The 19,966-nt window shown below is 37.1% G+C and overlaps 1 protein-coding gene across 2 annotated transcripts in view; it reads right to left on the minus strand.

The window, feature by feature from the left end:
* Nucleotides 1-19,966, minus strand: part of LOC132175155 (ADP-ribosylation factor GTPase-activating protein AGD4) — a 71,206-nt gene that overhangs the window by 14,646 nt on the left and 36,594 nt on the right. The window contains exons 7-15 of one of the 2 annotated variants that reach the window (XM_059587011.2): nt 19,027-19,092; nt 12,059-12,106; nt 11,862-11,957; nt 11,727-11,768; nt 9,291-9,503; nt 8,999-9,124; nt 6,246-6,458; nt 3,669-3,755; nt 3,291-3,563 (exon numbers count right to left, since the gene is read on the minus strand). In XM_059587011.2, the coding sequence (XP_059442994.2) occupies nt 3,291-3,563; nt 3,669-3,755; nt 6,246-6,458; nt 8,999-9,124; nt 9,291-9,503; nt 11,727-11,768; nt 11,862-11,957; nt 12,059-12,106; nt 19,027-19,092 (1,164 nt within the window). Of the gene's footprint in view, nt 1-3,290; nt 3,564-3,668; nt 3,756-6,245; nt 6,459-8,998; nt 9,131-9,290; nt 9,504-11,726; nt 11,769-11,861; nt 11,958-12,058; nt 12,107-19,026; nt 19,093-19,966 lie in introns of both variants that reach the window. The other variant, XM_059587003.2, reaches the window with a different exon arrangement.

Below are 19,966 nucleotides of genomic sequence, written 5' to 3' on the forward strand. Positions count from 1 at the left end.
GGAGGCCTCGGTTCTAGACCATTTGCAATTTTTGAATGACACTTGTCAATGGAACGAAACCTTCATCAAAGTCGTTCATGACTATTGGGTTGAGGCAACGAGGCGAGGTTAGGATTTGTTGGTCCCCCTATAAAAGGAAGATATTGGAGGTTAGATCTTTTTATCATGTGCTTAGTCGTTGGCTATTCCTTCCTTTGGAAGAGCACTCAAAAAAGCAGGCCCCTTCGAGGGTGTTTGGTCAACATTAGGGAGGATCTTGACCTTGGACAATTGAAAAAAATAAAAGACAAGTCATAGTAATGGACTGGTGTTGCATGGGTAAAAGGAGCAAGGAATCCACTAATCATCTTTTGCTCCATTATGAAGTAGCAAAGGACTTGTGGGCTTTGATTTTCTATATTTTTTGAATAAAGTGGGTAATGCCCCAACGGGTGCTGGAGTTATTAGTGAGTTGGAAAGGCCAGTATGGTAATTGTGGCATTTTAGAAGATTGGAGGACCACCTTTACAAGCTCATCACAACAAGCGTCCGTGTAAGAGTTACACGGATTCGCATTAGCACAAGAGGAGTAGTAACTATCTTTATCTTTCAGCAAGTAATATATTAGTAACCTATCTCTATATTCCAGCACTAGTAGAAGTAGTATTCTATCCTAATATTTCAGTAGTAGAGTAGTAGTTGTATTACATCTCTAATAGTAGTTGTATTAGAACTCTAGTAAGCTATATAAGAACACATAGGTAGAAAGAACGATCATTGAAGAATTATTTCAGCACTTATGTGTAAACGGTGACTCCTACCTTAAGTGGAGAACTATTAGTATCAATTTCCCTTTTCCGTCTCTATCAATCATCCATAATTCATCATCCACCATAGTATGATCTTATCACACCCCCCACCACCCTCCTCTCCCTCTTGTGTGATGTGGTGTATTTGGAAATAACGCAACTCCCAAAACTTTGAAGATTGTGTGAGAACAGTAGTAGAATTAAAAGATTATATGTTCAAAACCCTTTATAGGTGGATGATGGCAATAAGTAGCTCTTGCTTTTCTAATTTTCTGCAATATTTGGAATTATGTTTGTTAGAAGAGTTAGGGTTTGAGTCATTAGGGTTTTGGGGGTATTTTAGTCTTTATGGTATTTCCCTAATCCTATATAATAGGATGCTTGTATTAGGTTAACATAAGTTGAATAATATAATAGCCTCCGCCTTTTGTGTCTAAAACGTTCATACAAACTATAACATGGTATCAGAGCTTGTTTCGATTCTTGGGTAGTTTAGTTTTCTTCTTGGTGGCAGCATTGCCCGTGTGGGCTAACCCACACGGGCAGTACCTTCAAAGAGCTCCGTAGAGCTGTTTTGCTCTTGTTTTATGGTGACCGGAACTCCTTCCGGTGAGAAAAAAATATATATATATTTTGTTTGTTTTTGATCTTCTGTGATGCTGGCCGGATGGTTCTGCGGTAGTTTTCTGTCTTGTTTGAAGTGGCCGGAAAAGTTGCAGCGGCCATCGGGAAAAAAAAAAAAAAAAAAAATTCGGACAATTTGATGTTTTTGGTGTTGAAACGTTACTGTGTGGCCTTCTATTGATTCTGTAGTTGCTGTTGTTGAAGTGGCCGGAGTGTTCTGTCTTCTCCGGCAAGTTCCGTCGAGCTCCGGCGAGTCTCCGGCAAAGGTCCAGCGAGCCTCCAGTGACTGTTTCTGTTCTGTTTTTCAGTGTTGTTCTTTTGTTTTTAGGTACTGCTGGCCAGTTCTGTGTGTTTCCGGCCAGTTTTGAAGCCCCGACGAAGTTCCAGCATATTTCCAGCCAAGCTCCGGCAAAGTTTTTTATTTTTCCAGCATCTGTTTTCCGGCGAATCTTGTTGGTTAATCATGTGAAAATTTGTTGTTTGTTTGTTGTTTGTGATTGATGTATCCGACCGGCCTTGGATTCTCCGGCAAGAACCGATCAAGTGATCGATGCATTTGACCGGCCTTGGTGTTTTACGGCGAGAACCAATCCCAAGATCGATGTATCCGACCAGCCTTGGATTCTCCGGCGAGAACCGATCAAGTGATCGTTGCATCCGACCGGCCTTGGTATTTTTCGGCGAGAACCGATCAAATGGTTGTTCAAGTTACCAACGAGTTTTCGACCGGCGTTGAAGTTTTATTTAATTAACTTGTGTGGTCCAAGCAGTTCCAGCTTGAGGGGGAGTGTTAGAATATGTTTTCTAGTTGTTTTTCGTTTGCTTGTATCTTCCAAACTGGATTCATATGATGTATATGCTCCAGCTTGAGGGGGAGTGTTAGAAGAGTTAGGGTTTGAGTCATTAGGGTTTTGGGGGTATTTTAGTCTTTATGGTATTTCCCTAATCCTATATAATAGGATGCTTGTATTAGGTTAACATAAGTTGAATAATATAATAGCCTCCGCCTTTTGTGTTTAAACCGTTCATACAAACTATAACAATGTTATCTCTCCTCCCTCTAAGTGGGTGTTTGTTTTGCATATTCCCTGTGTACTTGGATTGCACCCCTTGGCGCTTTCTAATAAAATTGAATTACTTATAAAAAAAATATATATGTAATTTCACAAGAGTATAAAGAGTGGTATGTAAACCTTCTACAAGAAGGCCAAGTGTCTTAATGAGGCGTCTTCCTATAGCTGTCACAGTACAAGAAGGCCAAGTGTCTTGTATTTTGGCGTTTCTATTTAATGAATGAATGAGGAAAGAGCTACATTGAATCATAAGCTCCATTCCATTTTCATAGTTTTTTCCATTTCAATTTCTTCAGTTTCTTTCCTTACAGCAGGCAATCAGGCTCTTGTTGAAGGTAGATATAGGCCACTAAATGAGTTTTTAGTAGCCATATCAAGTACCCTATTTAAATTTTATATAAACTTTCTTGCCACATTCAGATGCCACTAAATTTCTGGTAAAAGCAGGCATAATTGCCTGTGAGAGAATCACATCAATGCAGAAGTTATAGTAGACAGATGATCTTGCAAGAACTCGCTGAGAAGTTTAAATCATATAGACATTGCGAAGATCAACTAAAGCTGTATCTTCTCAGAAAAACATAAAACAAAAACGGGCGGAAAAGACGCACAGCTCTTCAGTCTTTACTAGTAGAATTTCATGGTAATTTACCAAAGAATTTCTTTATTGAGAAAGCATAAACCGTATCTGATGCTTAGGACTACAAATAGTTTCAAGAGTCAAAACAGATATCTGCAAGTATAAATTCCATAGCAAAATAGAAGCAACCACTTCTCAACATTTCATTTCAAAATATAAAGGTACCTTTGAGATATGAACGCCAAGATTCCGATGAACACCAGAACATTCAATGCAAAGCAATAGGCCAAGATTGAGAGATGCCCAATCTGGTTCAGGAGTGCTGCACTCTGCACAAATATCATTTCCAGGAATTCCTCGGAGAATTTTAAACACACGATCTGCATTGTTGAATTTTACGTCGTCATCTAAGATTTCATGGCTATCTAGGGATCGGACATCAAAAGAAGCATGACTCTCAGAGTTATTATTCTCAATGTGTCTTGTTCCAGGGTGCGGCTGCAGAAGATACAACAAATTCATGTCAGTGAAATCCATAATTCATTGCATGCACATGTTGACATGACATGACATTAAAAAACATTAGACTTTGGACGAAGACACCTGTTGAAGAAAATGAGAATTCAAAAGAGATGCAATAGCTCCTGTGATTTTGTTTATCCAGTCCATCCTATCTGCCTCATTCTCGGCCTGACCAAACAAGGATAAGGAAAAAAGTTGGCACGATTATCTCCAGAGTACTTCAATAATATTGCTATTGAATTAAAAGGGACAAAAGAAAACCAAAAAGAAAAAGAAAAAGGAAAAAAGAGAGGAAACATCAACTAACTTCTTAGGATATTAATATTTTGCCAATTATCTTCAACCTAGATCATGCTGTTGCAGTGCCCGATAAAAATAATGCAAAAATTACTCACACCAAAGATAATTTTTTTTTTTGATAAGTAATATTGTATATATCAAAAAAAGCGCAATGCACCTTTAGATACACAAGAAAGTATACATAGATAGCCCAACTTAAAACCCAAAGACAAAACCCAAGAAGACCCAACCCAAAAAGCCCAAACAAGTAGCCACAACCAAACGGTAAAACCAAAGAAACAGACCCAAAGACTAAAGCCCACACTAGCCCAACACTAGCCCTAAAACCCAAATCCCTAATGCACCTCTGGGGGAAAGGTGAATGCATTTTTGGTCCCGACATAACAATACAAATAACAAGATAATTAAATAAAACTTCAACGCCAGTCAAAAACTCGTCAAAAACTTGAACAACTAAGATTTGATCGGATCTTGCTGCAAAACACCAAGACCGGTCGGATACATCGATCACAACATTGGATCGGTTCGCACTGGTAAATCCAAGGTCAGTCGGATACAATGATCTTGGGATCGGTTCTCGCCGTAAAACACCAAGGCCGGTCGACATCGATCACAACACTGGATCGATTCTCACCGGAGAATCTAAGGCCGGTCGGATACATTGATCACCAACAACCAACAACAAACACATGATTAACCAACAAGTTTTGCCGGAAAACAACTACTCGGAAAAAAAACCTTCACCAGAGACTCATCGGAGCTTCGACAGAAATTGCCGAAACTCACTGGAGATAGACAGAACATGCTGGCAGTACCTAAAACAGAAGCAAAACGGTGAAAGACATAACAGAAACAATCACTGTAGGCTCGTCAGACCTTCACCGGAGTATTGGCGGATCTTGCCGGAGAATACAAACCACTCCGGCCACTCCAAAAACAGCAACAACAGAATCAACCAATGACCACAGATCAACATTTCAACAACACAAACACCCACACCGGCAACTTCTTTTTTTTTCCCCCAATGGCCACTGCACCACGCCAGCCACCTTACACCAACCGCTACAGACTATGCCGGTCACCATAGAACAAGCCGGCCAATACACCTAGAAGCCGTCAGTGACAAACACACCAAGAAGCCGTGACTGATTGACGACAAAAAAAATCTTTTTCTTTCAAAAAAACAACCATGGACATCTTCTTTCAGGGCACTGCCCACACAGGCACTAAGCCCACTTGGGCAGTGCAGCCACCAGAACAATACTCACGAAAAAACATAACAAATAGAGCGGAAAACAACTACTACAAACAAAAGGCCAAGGATTCAAACCCTAAGGCTCTGATACCATGTTAAAGTTTGTATGAACGGTTTAGACACAAAAGGTGGAGGCTATTATATTATTTAACTAATACAACTTATGTTCACCTAATACAAACATCCTATTATATAGGATTAGGGAAATACCATAAAGACTAAACTACCCCCAAAACCCTAGTGACTCAAACCCTAACTCTTCTAACAAAGGTCATTAAAAGAAAATTACAATTCAAAACTATTTAAAGAAATGAAACATTATTGCATATCATATAACATGTTGAAAGGAATGTAATTCCTTTTTTTCTTTTTGCAATTTTCTGATTTTTAATCATATTGTCTCTCAGTTGTTCAATGTCATGTTAACATGATTCAAATTTATTTCAAGCCCATGTTCATATACATTCATGTCTAGATTATGTCAACCTGTGGATTCAAGCAACAAAGTGAACTACTTACTACTGATTCTACCAACATATTCTTTTTAGAAAATGTACAAATCTAATCAACTCAGCTAGATTACTACACATGACTTTGATGCATGCTTTTTTAGCCCATAGAGCAATCTAATGCAAGTCTTTTTGTTGCAATTGGAGTTCATCAATAGATGATATAATTTTTTGGTTGACGACAATGTTCTCCCAAATTCTATACCACTGTTGTCCAATGTGATCCAGAGTATACACGGCTATGAAGTGTCAATTAATTATCTGTAAACTAGAACATTATTATGATTTTTTTTTTTTTTTTTTTTCATGTTTCTCAGTATTTCAACATTTCTCAAAATTCTTCTCACCATTTTTTGCATTCAGTTTGTGAAGCCACTGAAGCATTATAATTCCCTGCTGGAAAAAAAGGCTGAGCTCAATGTAATAAAACTAGAACTGCAATGGCTGATGTTCAGTAGTTGGTGTTATGGTACATAGCAAAGTGGAAAAACAAATGTTGGTTTTTTTAATATGTTAATAGTAGGATGCAGTAAAGTCTCAACAACCCATCGGAATAATCATATTAAAAAGTATTGAAAAGCAGTCAATTAATACCTGCAATGTGTAAGTTTTTGACGGAGAAATTATTCTGAAGCAGAGACGTAGATCCATGTCCTCTGCATCCATCTTTATAGTTGATGTGCAGAGATCAATTGTACGGGAGCTCAGAATCTCTTTATCAAATGATGCTGGCCGATTGTGCCGTGAACGGAATCTACCAAACACACCACTATTATGGTCAACTGAGCTATGGTATGATTGAAAGCCCTGCCGCCGGGGGGAGGGGTAATCAGGAACAAGAGGCCAGATCTCTATCACAATAAATTCCATAATACTAATCCACTAATATTTCATTTCAAGCAGTCAACATATCCACATTTTGGTCACTAATGACTGATTTATGTATATGGTTGAAAAGAAATTATCAGTCGAAAATGGATCAACAACAGCATCAAATGTCTGAGCTATACTCCAAGATTAGATATGCAGTATGGTTCCTCTTCTATTTGACTTTTGTCCAAGTATGAACAAGTTATAAACTGATGATATTCATAATCATACGAGTATGAATACTCATAATCAGATTTCAGATACATTCATGATCAGAAAAATACTCCAAAGAAGAGAAAAATTGAAACTTTCCTCATTGTCAATGAAATTTCTGATTAATAATCCCTCCACCCCCACCCCCCCCCCCCCCCCCCCGCCCCCCCCACCCCCCAAAAAAAAAGAACTATCTTTGATCCTATTTTTTTTTTTGCTCCGAAAAAATGATGCTTTTATTCACAAAAAGAATGAGGTGCATCTGAATAGGATAAGGGGGTCACCAAAGATGCAAAGATGCATAGTAACAACCAATGATGCCCAAATATATCAAGGCCGTTTTTTAATAAGTAATTTAATCTCATTGATAGATGTATAAGTAATTTATACAAAAGAATCCCCTTTTCAGTTGGAAAAAAAAAAAGAAGCTATTTTGTGCTGCTATCCATGTGTAAACGGAGTTGAATATAATCTTTTTCTATTCTACCACCGAAGTCTCTCTATATTCAAAGCTCTGTGAATCCAGCTTTCTCCAAATACGTCATATTAAACATAAAGGAGCCAACCTCCTAACTTACAAAATGTCACAACGCCCCACCTGACCTCCCCAACTCATCAACTCTCTCACCACTTGTCCTAAAAGCTTAAGTTGATAGGAAAAAGTAAATTTAATCATTTAATTAAATATTTTAAGAATCCCTCTCACATGTGGGTTTAAATTCTCACTCAACGAGTAAGGCCCAACACATGAAATATTTAATTGAAATGGTTGGTGAATTGTGGAGTCAAGGTTTGAACTCGTGACCTTTGCTTGATACCATGTTAAATCATCATTTGTCCTAAAAATTTAAACTGATATGAATTAGTAAATTTAATCATTTAATTTGTATTGTAACACAAACTACATAGCAAGCAATATAAATCTCTTGCTACTTCACAAAAAAGAATAAGTTGGTCGATCGAAAATCCACTCTTCTTGCACATACAACACTAATCCACTACAATGATGTTTCACTTCCTCAGGTTAAGTATGTAGAAACTAGGTTCATAGGTTGTGTTCGGGGCTGGGATATTATTGTTTGGGGCAGGGGCAATCTAAGCAAAGGGGCTGGAAAACAGGCACACAGGAAGTAAATAAAAACGAAAACAGAGAGAAAGAAGAAGATCAATCTAGCATCACACGAAAGAGAAAAATGCATCACACATCAGACAAACAATTGGGTTTGTCATTTCTTTCATTGCTTTCTGAAAATATCAATACATCACTCATATAGGCCTATACCAACCCAACTTTTCATTGACTTTTGAAAACACAATACATACTTTATATTGGTCTCTATCTACCCAATTTTGCATCGGCTTCTGAAAACATTAATCAATGCCTTATATAGGCCACATACATAATCAAGGCCACTAACTAGCCACTGAAAAATATGGAAAGACATAAATTCCCCTGACCAGAAAACTACTCAAAAATGAAAATTTAAAAGCAACATTTCAATTTTTCAAGTTCCAGCTGGGAATCTTCCAAATTGCTTCTTTTGCTTTTGAAACATCCTTCCCTCCTCTTGTAGTATTTTCCCCACCTCCATGACATTATTTACATCACAATGAGTGCAGAAAAATCTAAACGGAGAAATAGGGTTCATGCAACTAAGAAAAAATAATGGGAATCAAAGATCTATTGGGTTGAGTTCCGTTATCTATGGCAATCATATAATCATTTATAACAGTTCACGAATGACTTCCAGCTCTTCCTTAGTTTACATCATCCTTTCTTTTTCTTATTAATAAAAATGTCAGAAATGGGATAATGTACATGGCAATCAAATAATCTTTTATTACATTTCACGAATGACTTGGCTTCACCAGCTAACCGTTCCAGGTCTTCTAATTTTATATCTTTTTCATGGTAAGTTGTTTACTTCTTACTTATTTTACACTATCTTTTTTTTTTTTTTTTTTTTTTTTATTTTTATTTTTTTTATGAATAAAAATGTCAGAAATGGGATTTGATTTTAACATTAACTTTTTTTTTATCGGTAATATCAATTTCTTAAAAGCGCAAGGGGCGCAACCCATGTAACATTAACTTTTTACGTATACGAAGTACTAATAGATAAAATTTCATGATTAGAAATTACCAGACAGGCCAAACCATAACTCAGTAAGAGTCATGACTGGAATCAAGGTAAAGAGATATTACTCGAGTACTGTCACTAAATTTATATAGGTCAACAACAATTTATGACAGTATTACATACCACAGGTTTGGTAGCCTTAGTTCTGTAATAACATAAAGCCCCTTGGCTGTCAAGCACAAAGAACCTCCTCTTCCAATCTCCTCTTGAACTTGAAGATCGTTTTAAGAGATATCCTTGTTTGATGGTCTGGACCTAACAAATAAAAACATACAAATAAAATAAGGTAATTTGTCCAATTGTGCCTGTTAATAAACACACTCAACATTAACAAAAATTGAGCTGTAATGATAGTAACCGAAGTCAAATTCATGGTCTGTAACTTAACAGAAAACTACAGAAACCAACTAATCACCTGCCCGTTATTGGATTGCATGATTGCTTCAACATTTCTGTAGGAGCTCATACCAACAGCAAGAATGCTATTGGTACCTGCTGAATGCTCCATGTTACTTGAAGCTCGTATACTCTCCAGCTCAGTTTGTATCCTGTATTCCTGAATCCTTTTTGCAAGTTTATCTTGTTCCACATTGGCCATTTCTTTAGCATGTTGTGCGTATGTTAACACCTAATTTCAGGAGAAGCAGATCGTTTATCATTTCAGAATACGTATCTCAGAAGCAACTCCAAATTAACTATGAATAGCAAATATATTTGATAAAAAGAATCACCCAAAGCCGATAAGCAAGGAAAGAATGCACTCACACAGTATTTGACATAACATTGATAATGTTACATAAGATAAATGTCACCAAAATGCATTAGTCAACTTCTCATTTAATGAACACTTGGAACACTCAGATCATAGCTGATTTTGGTCTATTTCATTGTAAAGCGATGTTTCATTTCAATATTTGAACTTCTGTTTTCACACCATTATAACCATGAAAGCCAGAATGTGAAAGAATTTTAACAGCAGTAATATTAAATGAACCGTTGAGTGGTTCCGATTCAATATATGCCACATGGAGAAAAACAAGTGAAACACCTAGAAAGTAACAGGCTTGTGTCTTCAAATACTTAACAGCATTTGAAGTGCACAAAGGACCAACTCAAACGGACAAACATTGACCATTTAATTTCAACAATCAAATTTCTATAACTTCATTTCACAAAAGTTAATGATTCCATATTGGTGGAAACAAAAACAAAAAAAAAAAAGAAAAAAAAAAGGAGGAAAAAACAAAACATAAACTGTTCTATAATAAGTGCATTTGATAATATCATCTAGTTAGACATGACTTTAGGGATGATTAATCAGTTGATAGAGACCTACCACGTGACATGTTTCAATCTCATATCCTGCTGACATGTAAAATATTGGAGAAATTTCACTTCACCTTCCTGAACTTTAATCGCTTTTGCAATCTCACCCCTCTCGTTAGGATTTGGGGTTAAATTAGACGGTCAAAGGGTGAAATGATACCATTATACCCCCCCGTAACTTTATGAAATTGAAATTACTCTTAAATTACAATTAAATTTTTCTAAAAGAAAGTTGAGGAAAATACATGGGTATTTTGAGAATTTATCACCCCTTTGTTGGATTTAACAGAAAATTCTAACAGGGGGTGAGATTGCAAATTTTATAAAGTTCAATACATTAAATTGAGAGTTTTTGAACTTTGGGAGGGAGATTACAAAAGTAATGAAAGTTCAAGGGAGTCAACTTAAGTTTCTCTTAAAATCCTTTTTTTCTATATAAGTAACGTTGTATATCAAAAAGGGCTGAGGAGCGCAACCCTAGTACACAGAAAGTATATAAGAGAATGCCTAATAGGCCGAAAGCCCTTGAGATCCGAAGCCCAGACTTTTTCAGAATTAGAGCTCTTAAGGTGGCATTAAGGCTTTTTTCAAACTTACAACGAGCATGGAAGTCAGAGAAAACTCCCATAATGTCAACCTTAATCACATCCCAACAATCTTGGAAGAAAGCCATAGAGAACCCGTCTCAGTCTGGAGCCTTATCTCTATTCATTCCTTTTACCACCTCAAAGACCTCCCTTTCTTCAAATGGAAGCTCAAGACAAGAAGCCTCCACATCAAGAGAATCGAAAGCAACGTTGTCCAATCTCGGCCTCCAGTTGCATTTTTCTGAGAACAAAGACTCATAGAAATGGACAACATGATTCCTGATAACAGATTGGTTGGACAATAAAGAACCGTTAACTGACAACGACTCTAGGGAGTTAGATCTCCTACTCAAGTTAGCAACCCAATAGAATAACTTACTACATTTATCACCCTTAGGCCAAAGGATCCTAGACTTCTGTCTCTAGTTGACCTCCTCTTGCATTAAAGACTATTCAAGCTCACTGATAACCAAGCATTTTCTCACCTTCTTTTCAATATCTACACCTCTTTTACCTTCCAATCTTTCCCCTAAAATCTTTAAAGCAAATAAAAAATAATTGATATTCCATTACTTTTGTATAAACGAAGAGGGTCAGAACCCCCATAAATTAGCATATGTACATGAACCTTATGGCCAACAGGCGAACCCTTAATGTTCTCACACATAATACATCAACTGATTCTAAAAGCAAATTACATGCAGCACCCTGAATTAGTATGGATAGTCAATTCTTTGGAACAAATTTTAGCATATTGAATTCAATATTCTTTGGTTTAACTCAATGCAAGCTGATTTCAGCAATCTAGTGTAACATGTGTAAGGTACAGACCAGAGGATGTAAATCACAAACTGTTGAAAACTGTTTAAATGAGTACTTGATATTGTACATCTTCAAAATATTAAATCTATCAAATGAAAAGTAAATCATGGACATACCTGGTGAATAAATGGTTCCATTTGGCTCAGTAATTCATATCCCTAAAGCACATAGCAATCAAATATCTTCAGTCCAAAAATGGCAAACAAATTTACGGGTACAAAGTTTAAGATTTAACAATTAAATAAGCAGACCAGCTTAAAATATCTCAGATGAGCATCCATCATTGCACTTATAGATTCCAAGAACTTGTATTTCTTCTTTGCTTCAATATTCATAAGGGAATTTACCTGAAGTTAAACCAGAAAGGAAAATCCATTACAAGTGGAATGACAAAAAAAGTAAGTTTGGGCAAAAGTATAACAGATATCCTCATAAGTAGATGGCGTACTAGATTGAAACGGCTCCTCTCAAATGCTGACTTTGAGTTCTGTAGATCCTGTCAAAAATAAGGGCCAATAAGGATGATAAGGTCCGAAATTTTGCCAACAAGAAGGTGCCAGCAATAGAACATTATTGTAGGGAAAAAAATATATCTTCCGGTCTTTACCAAAACAAAAGATGCTGAACATGTTAACCATGAAATTTGGTAACATGGTACAATTTTGAGAGTATATTAGTTACGTTTATTACCATATGATCTTATTGTACACATCTAACAAATAATTTTTTTTTTTTAATGAAGAGGAACCTCTCTAAGGCAAAGCCCACTTCGTGTACCCACTCCTATCAGATAAATCTCGGACCCGTGCAAAGTGCCCCCTCCACACGGATCAAGAAATACTGTGACTTTACCGGTGGACTGGCCCAAAGGAATTGTTTGCACTTTGCACCCAAGGGGATTCGAATCTTATACCTGATGTGAATACCACCAAGACCAAGACCCTTACCACTTGAGTATTACCCCTCTTTTCCTCCACCTCTATCTTCTCTTCTCTCTCTTTCTCTTTTTCCTTTTTTCTTTCTCCTTTCTCTCTACTTTTGTGAAAAGATGGAAGCTAGCTCTACCCTATGTAAGACCATCCCCACCTCCTATCTCAATAAAGTGACAATGGTTCTCTCTTTTATTCGGAGCTGTTGCAAAGCATGCTCCTTTGTACAAGAATGCGGGAAAAGAGATTTTCATCAATAGCCACATCACAGTCACCGGCAATGCACCCTTCGTTCAGCTGTCCAATCTTTGGACAAAACCACAGACCACCTCCAAGGTGGTCCTTTCCTCGGCCTTTTGGTCAAGGAATTAAGGGACCGGATTTGTTTAGATCCATTTCCCATTTTAGTTTTAGTCTTAGTGTGTTGCACTATAATGACTATTTTGGGGATGTTTGATGAGGTCCCCCACCCCCTCTCCTCTTGTAGCTTTGTTTTTCTTAATGTAATAGTTATTAAATAAATAAATAATTAAAAATCAACCAAGTATTAGAAAAATATAACCCAGCTAAACAAAATTTAACATACAATTTATACAAAATGTTGGGAATGTGATGCGCAAAAAGGAATTTCTCTTCTATATTTCCTATACACTAGAGTTTCACCCCTATGAGCTTTTCTAATGAGAATGAATTACAATTAAAAATAAAAATAAAGCTGGCCAGATTCTGTTAAGTTTTTAAGCTTAACATTTATTAAACTTATAGTCATTTACAAGTCGTTTTCAGTCCTCTAACATACAGCCTAACAAACCCACGAAATTAAAAGAAACAATTAAACAAACAACTACCACACAACAAATAAAAAATATAAAACAGCAAACAACATCACAAAATGAATAGCAAAAACTCCCAATTCACATGATCATACGCCTTTTCTAAATCCAATTTACATAACAAACAGAACTCTCCAAATCTAAGCCAGCTGTCAATGCATTCATTTGCTATCAAAACTGAATCTAAAATCTGTCTCCCCTTAATATACGCATTTTGAGACTTCGATATTGTCTTCTCTAACACATTTTTCAACCGATTAGCTAGCACTTTGGAGATCAATTTGTACACAATTCCCACCAAACTAATAAGTCGAAAGTCCTTTAACTCCTCTGCCCCTACTTTTTTTGGAATGAGTGCCATGAATGTAGCATTGAGACTTTTTTGAAACCTCCCCTTGTTGTGGGAATCTCGAAAAGCAGCCATTATGTCTTCTTTAATTACTTCCCAACATGTTTGCACAAAACCCAATGAAAAGCCATCAGGGCCCGGAGATTTGTCAACTTGTAGTTCCTTAACCACCTCAAACACCTCATGTTCTTCTAAGTCCCTTTCCAACCACAAACCTTCCTCACTTCCAATAGACTAAAAGGATAAACCATTCGGTGTCGGCCTCCTACTACATCTTTCAGTAAACAATTGGGTATAGAATTGAACAATGTGCTCCTTGATATCAATGGCCTCCGAAGACAAAGAACCATTGATAATTAAAGACTCAATGGCATTGTTTCTTCTATTTGAGTTTGCCACCCAATGAAAAAATTTGGTATTCTTGTCTCCCTCCCATAACCATAGCGCCCATGATTTCTGACGCCAACTTATCTCCTCACACAACAATAATCTCTCCAACTCTGAAGAAAACTCCTCCTTGCTCCTCCTTTCCTCCTCATTCAACCCCCGACCTTCCCCACTAATATCAAGCTTCCTAATATCCTCCAGTAACATCTTCTTTCTCTTCCCGACATGCCCAAAAACCTCATTATTCCATAGCTTGTCCCCCCCCCCCCCCCCCCCACCCCCCCTCCTCTTCTTTATTTCAAATTTGCATGCAAGCACATAACTCAAACTCCCATTAAATTGATAAGATTGCCACCAGATTTTCACCTTATCCACAAACCCTTCTGATTTCAGCCACATATTCTCAAACTTTAAGCCTCCTCTTCTCTTCCTTTCCCCACAATCAAGTAAGATAGGAGAGTGATCTAACAATAGGCATGGGAGTCTTCGTTGAACCACATCAGGAAACTTCTCTTCCCAGTCAGGAGATAATAAAAATCTGTCAATTCTAGACCAACAGTGGTTATTTGACCAAGTGTATTGCCCAACAACCAAAGGGATGTCTAGCAAGCCTTGATCAAAGATGAAACTAGAGAAATTCGCCATAGGAGTTGCATACCGCGTAGCACCTACCCTTTCATTCGGATATCTAATGGCATTAAAATCTCCACCAATGCACCAAGGCACTTCCCACCAATTCATGATGCCGACCAATTCATCCTACAATAGTTGCCTATCTTTATTATTATTGAGACTAGGGGTGTAAACGAGCCGAGCTTGGGCTGTCTAGGCTCGGCTCGTTTATTTTTGAGTCAGGCTCGAGCTCGAGTCGAGCCTGACTTCGCTGCTCGAGCTCTGCTCGACAGGGTCTGAACCCTGCTCGACTTTTTTTTTTTTTTTTTTGTAATTTAAGTGTATTAGATTACAAAAATCATCCATACCGAATATTTTGCACCTTAAAATACTAAAGAACATTAACAAACATAACAGATTAATGTCAACCTTATAATTAAGTATTTTTTAAATCACAACGTAAAACGCTTTATGTCACACACTCACACACACTAATCACTATTATCATATTACATATAGTATTATTTAGTTAATATGTTAAAATGTTAATGCGTAACACAGGTCAAGTATATAATGTCAATATTAATACATATTGTATCTTATATGTAAACATTTATATACTTATATGGTTATATGATTGTATCATTATCTAATTTATATGGGTAATGGGTTAATGTTAATTGTTATAACTTATATACTTATATTATATGTTCTCATTATCACGATTCATGATATATGATTTAAATTCAAATTGTTAAGTTTTTACTTACCGTAAATTGTGATTATAATGTATAAATTATAAGAAACACATTAGTTACTTAATTATTAATCATTTAATCTAATAGTAATACTCAAACTCTAAGTAATAAATTCATATAATCTAATGGTCGTACACTCATACTTAAATTTTATGATCATATTATCTCACAATTAATATTAATATTATCTTAGATCTAAGATCATGTGATACATCATATATGTTTTATAAGAATAAAGTATATAATTATAATGTATTGATTAAATAACACAATAACTTATGCAAATATACCATATGATTATATAATTTTTTTTTTTTTGATAAGTAATAATGATATAAAAAGCGCAGAGGGGCGCAACCCACATACACGGGAAGTATAAAAGAGAGCGCCTAAGAGGGAGAAAAATGAAAAAGGAAATCAGAGAAACTAATCCCTATAGGAGCAAGCCAAGTGGTCGTCCAGGAATACAAAGTAAAGAAGAAGAAATGGGTCAATTCCTCTATGGTCCTAGTGGAGTTCTCAAAGCTTCTAGCATTCCTTTCATTCCAAATACACCACATGAGACACAGAGGGATCATCTTCGACACTACCGCGCTTCGGGAACGTCCTCCCGACCACCAACAATCGAACAAGCCCCTCACCTTACAAGGCATGACCCAATGCAACCCAAATCGATCAAAAATAGTATGCCAAAGTATGCTCGAGGTCTCGCAATGGAGAAGAAGATGATCTACTGACTCTCCATTCTTCTTGCACATACAACACCACTCCACTATTACTAGGTTCCTCTTCCGCAGGGTGTCGTGAGTCAAAATCTTGCCTAAGGCCGCAGTCCACCCGAAAAAAGCCACTCGCATAGGCACCTTAGTATGCCAAATGCTCTTCCAAGGAAACACCTCATGATCTAAATTAGACAAGGCCTTGAACAGTGACTTAACCTCGAACTTGCCTTTCTTAGACGATGACCATTGAATACGATCCACAGAACCTATGGATATCTTGCAAGAGTACAACCGGTCCAAGAAAGAAGAAATCAAATCCATCTCCCAGTCCTGTACGGGCCGCACAAAAATGACATTCCACTCGACCACCCCACTCCTCCACATGAAGTTATCTTTCACCCAAGCTTCTTTATATGTGGCGATGTTGAACAAGGACGGGAAAGTATGCTTCAAAGCGGAATCCCCACACCAAATACCATGCCAAAAACGAACTTTCGAACCCACCCCCACCTCAAAACGGATGCCTTTGGCATATGTGATATATGATTAATGATTATGTGATATATACGATTCCAATTTCCAAAGTATAAACTATCTAATTATAATATTTGTATTAAATGACACAATAACTTGTACGGTTGTACTATATGATTATATCATATGATAAAATGATTAATGATAATATCATATATTTCTTATATATATATATATGTGTGTGTTTTTATATTAATATATACATATATATAATATATATACACACATATGCATAAATAACAAAAAAAACAAAGGTATATAATATATTTGTTATTATTGAGTAAATGAGTAATGTTGATTATATATTGTTATTTGTTACTTAATAAAAAATATACGAGCCGAGCCTAATAAGCGAGGCGAGCCTTATACGAGCTTAGCCGAGTCGAGCCGAGCTTACTTCGTTTGATATTCAAGCCAGGATTTGTGTTTACGAAGCGCTTCATTTAATGTTCGAGTCGAGCTTATGCGAGCCAAGCCCGAGCTTGCTCGCGAGACGTTTCGCTCACTTAACAGCCCTAATTGGGACCATACACACCTACAAATGCCCATTCAAAGTTATCACTGACACTTCAGAAAGAGCATGCAATGATAAAACGCCCCACACAAACCTCCAACTTTTCCACCACCCTTCTATCCCACATCAGCAAAATACCTTCGGAAGCTCCTTGAGACCCTACATAACACCAATCCATATCAGAACAACCCGACAAGCTCCTTGCTATCTCTCTAGTAACTTGCTGCAATTTAGTTTCTTGTAAGCACACAATATCCACTTTCCACTTCCCTATAAGGCCTTTTATCTTCATTATTTTTTCCCCCAAGTTCAGCCCCCCTACGTTCCAAGTTAAAATTTTTGGCTTCATTAAACAACCATTGAGCCCCTCCCTTTTCCATTCCCCTTGGTTGCAGTCCCTTTCTTGCCATCATAATTAATAGAACATGACAAACTTTGTAACTCTCGTTTACCTTTGGAGTTGTTGATGGAGGTTCCACTACTGTGTCCGCCACCGGAGGACTTGTTTTGTTCTTACGGTCAACTTCAATTGATCTAACCAGCACCATTATCTCTTCCTCATGCCCTTCAAGTGACAACCCAACTACAGGGAAAAAACCTTTCACTCTTTCCACAACCCATTCACAAGCCTCTTTCTTATTCAACTCACCCTCCAGCATGTCCCCCTTTTGCACTACCAAGGGCTCACAATCCACTTCTTCATCCTGAAACTGTATCAATTCCATGCCAGTGAGCTGCTTGTCTCCAAGGACAGATTTTCCAATGACAGAATATGTGCTAGGGTCACATACTTCATAATTTTGCTGACTATCCACATAGAAGCTTCTCCTATTTGAATCCATTGCATCATCTGGTTGGGCGTTTTCCCCTTCGACAAAAAAATTGATCGTTCTGAAACAATTGGCTTGCTGTCCATTGGGGTCCACCAGCATCTTAGGGGATTCAGAGCAACTCCTGCAGCTCAGAACAGCCCTCCGCCCCTATTGCCATCAGTGCCATATTCAATACGTTCCCCTGTGCAGCCTCCCTATTGAAATCTTGCTCAATCTGCTCTTCGTCCATCTCTGACACTGTTCTGCCCAAGCCTGCCATTTCCTCCCCGTACCTACTCACCCGCCGTCCCTCACCTCACACGAGAGAGAGAGAGAGAGAGAGAGTAAAACAAATCTTCATGAAACAAGTCAGAATGATTCCCTGCTTGGGTGGTTCAACTTTCCTGTACTGAGATGTGCCTCATTTTACAATTGTATGAATCATACTAGAAATGGTAGTTTTTCAATCTTTTTAGTCACACAATCGGAATGGGGAACATGGACAAATAATAAGTAGGCAAACTGGATAGAGTGCTTTTTTAAGACAGTGAAGAGAAGAATTCATAATTAAATAAGCACGATGATGATGATGATAAAAGGCTTAGAGAGAAATGTCCCACCCTCCAGCCCATCATCAACATGGTTGATGAAGGGGTTAAACTTTTGAAGCAGAGTGCTGTGATTTTTGCCTAGCAAAACCACCATATATAATATGTGCAGTGACAATCAAATCCTCCCACGTTAAATCACAATAATGGCAATAAGTGCCTGATATTAAGATAATTGATGTTATACTATGAACAACTATACTTATTACCGGCAAGACAACACTTAAATAAGCAAGTGCAATAGAAGACAACCAGTCAAGAAAAAAGATCCACAAATAGAGGTTATATAAAATATAGTCAAAATGGATATTTTTGTTCACGAATGAGTTACTAATGTCAAAATAAATACAAAGCATACCTCTTCTAGTTCTGCAACAATGTCTCCTCTTGTATTTTTCTTCAAAGACACAAACTTTTCCCGTGCCTAGTAATACAAAAACACATACACATGGATAACTATGTAAATTCATATACATAACGTCTTTGAAATGCAACAAAATAAGAGATATACAAGAAAGACTACATCGATGTGAAAATTCTCAAGCAACAAAGATGAGGAGCTAGAATCCCCCCATATATCCATATGAAGTTCATTTTTTTTAAGTTACCCATATAAAGTTCTTAAATGGGTGGTTTTAAGCTCCAAGAATTTTCCATTACATTAAAGGTTTATTACATGACTATTACTTATCAAAAAAACCAAAAAAAAAAAGGTTTATTAAATGTGGCCACCCCTAAGCACCACCAATGGCTTAAAGGAGTAGATCCAGACTTGTTTGACTGCTATTACTGCCAAACCTCTCATGCCAATTAAAAGCAACTCAGAAACTTACTCTAGTGTCCCAAATTAGAGTGGATAAAACATTACAGCTTCCAAGCAACTGAAAAATGAAAGAAAGGTGATCCATTAACTCTATCCTGACCTCCAGCTATCTCCCCACCATAGACACCATACACTTTCGCAGCCCCACCCCATAGTGATGAAGAATGGGATGAGGGGTCAAGAAAGAAAGAAATTAAAGGTTCTAGGTAGGATGGATACATGCAGTTAAGGAAGAAGGAATATAAGAATTTGGCAAAGATATACCAGGCAATGTCTTGGACTTCTCTCAATGCATCCAAGGCCCTTGAAAGCTCCTTAAGTGATGTTTGAAGGAAACTCCTTCAAACTATAAGATAAAGGAGAAATTTATTTTCTAAGAACCCCTGATTTCTGCTGCACTGATAAAAGCAAATATTACATATAAGGAGGAGATAGCCAACCTGTCCTTGGTTTATCTTACAGACTTTTAATTCTA

Source organism: Corylus avellana, chromosome 2, assembly GCF_965113065.1.
Source record: "Corylus avellana chromosome 2, dhCorAvel1.hap1.2, whole genome shotgun sequence".
NCBI classification, from domain to species: Eukaryota; Viridiplantae; Streptophyta; class Magnoliopsida; order Fagales; family Betulaceae; genus Corylus; species Corylus avellana.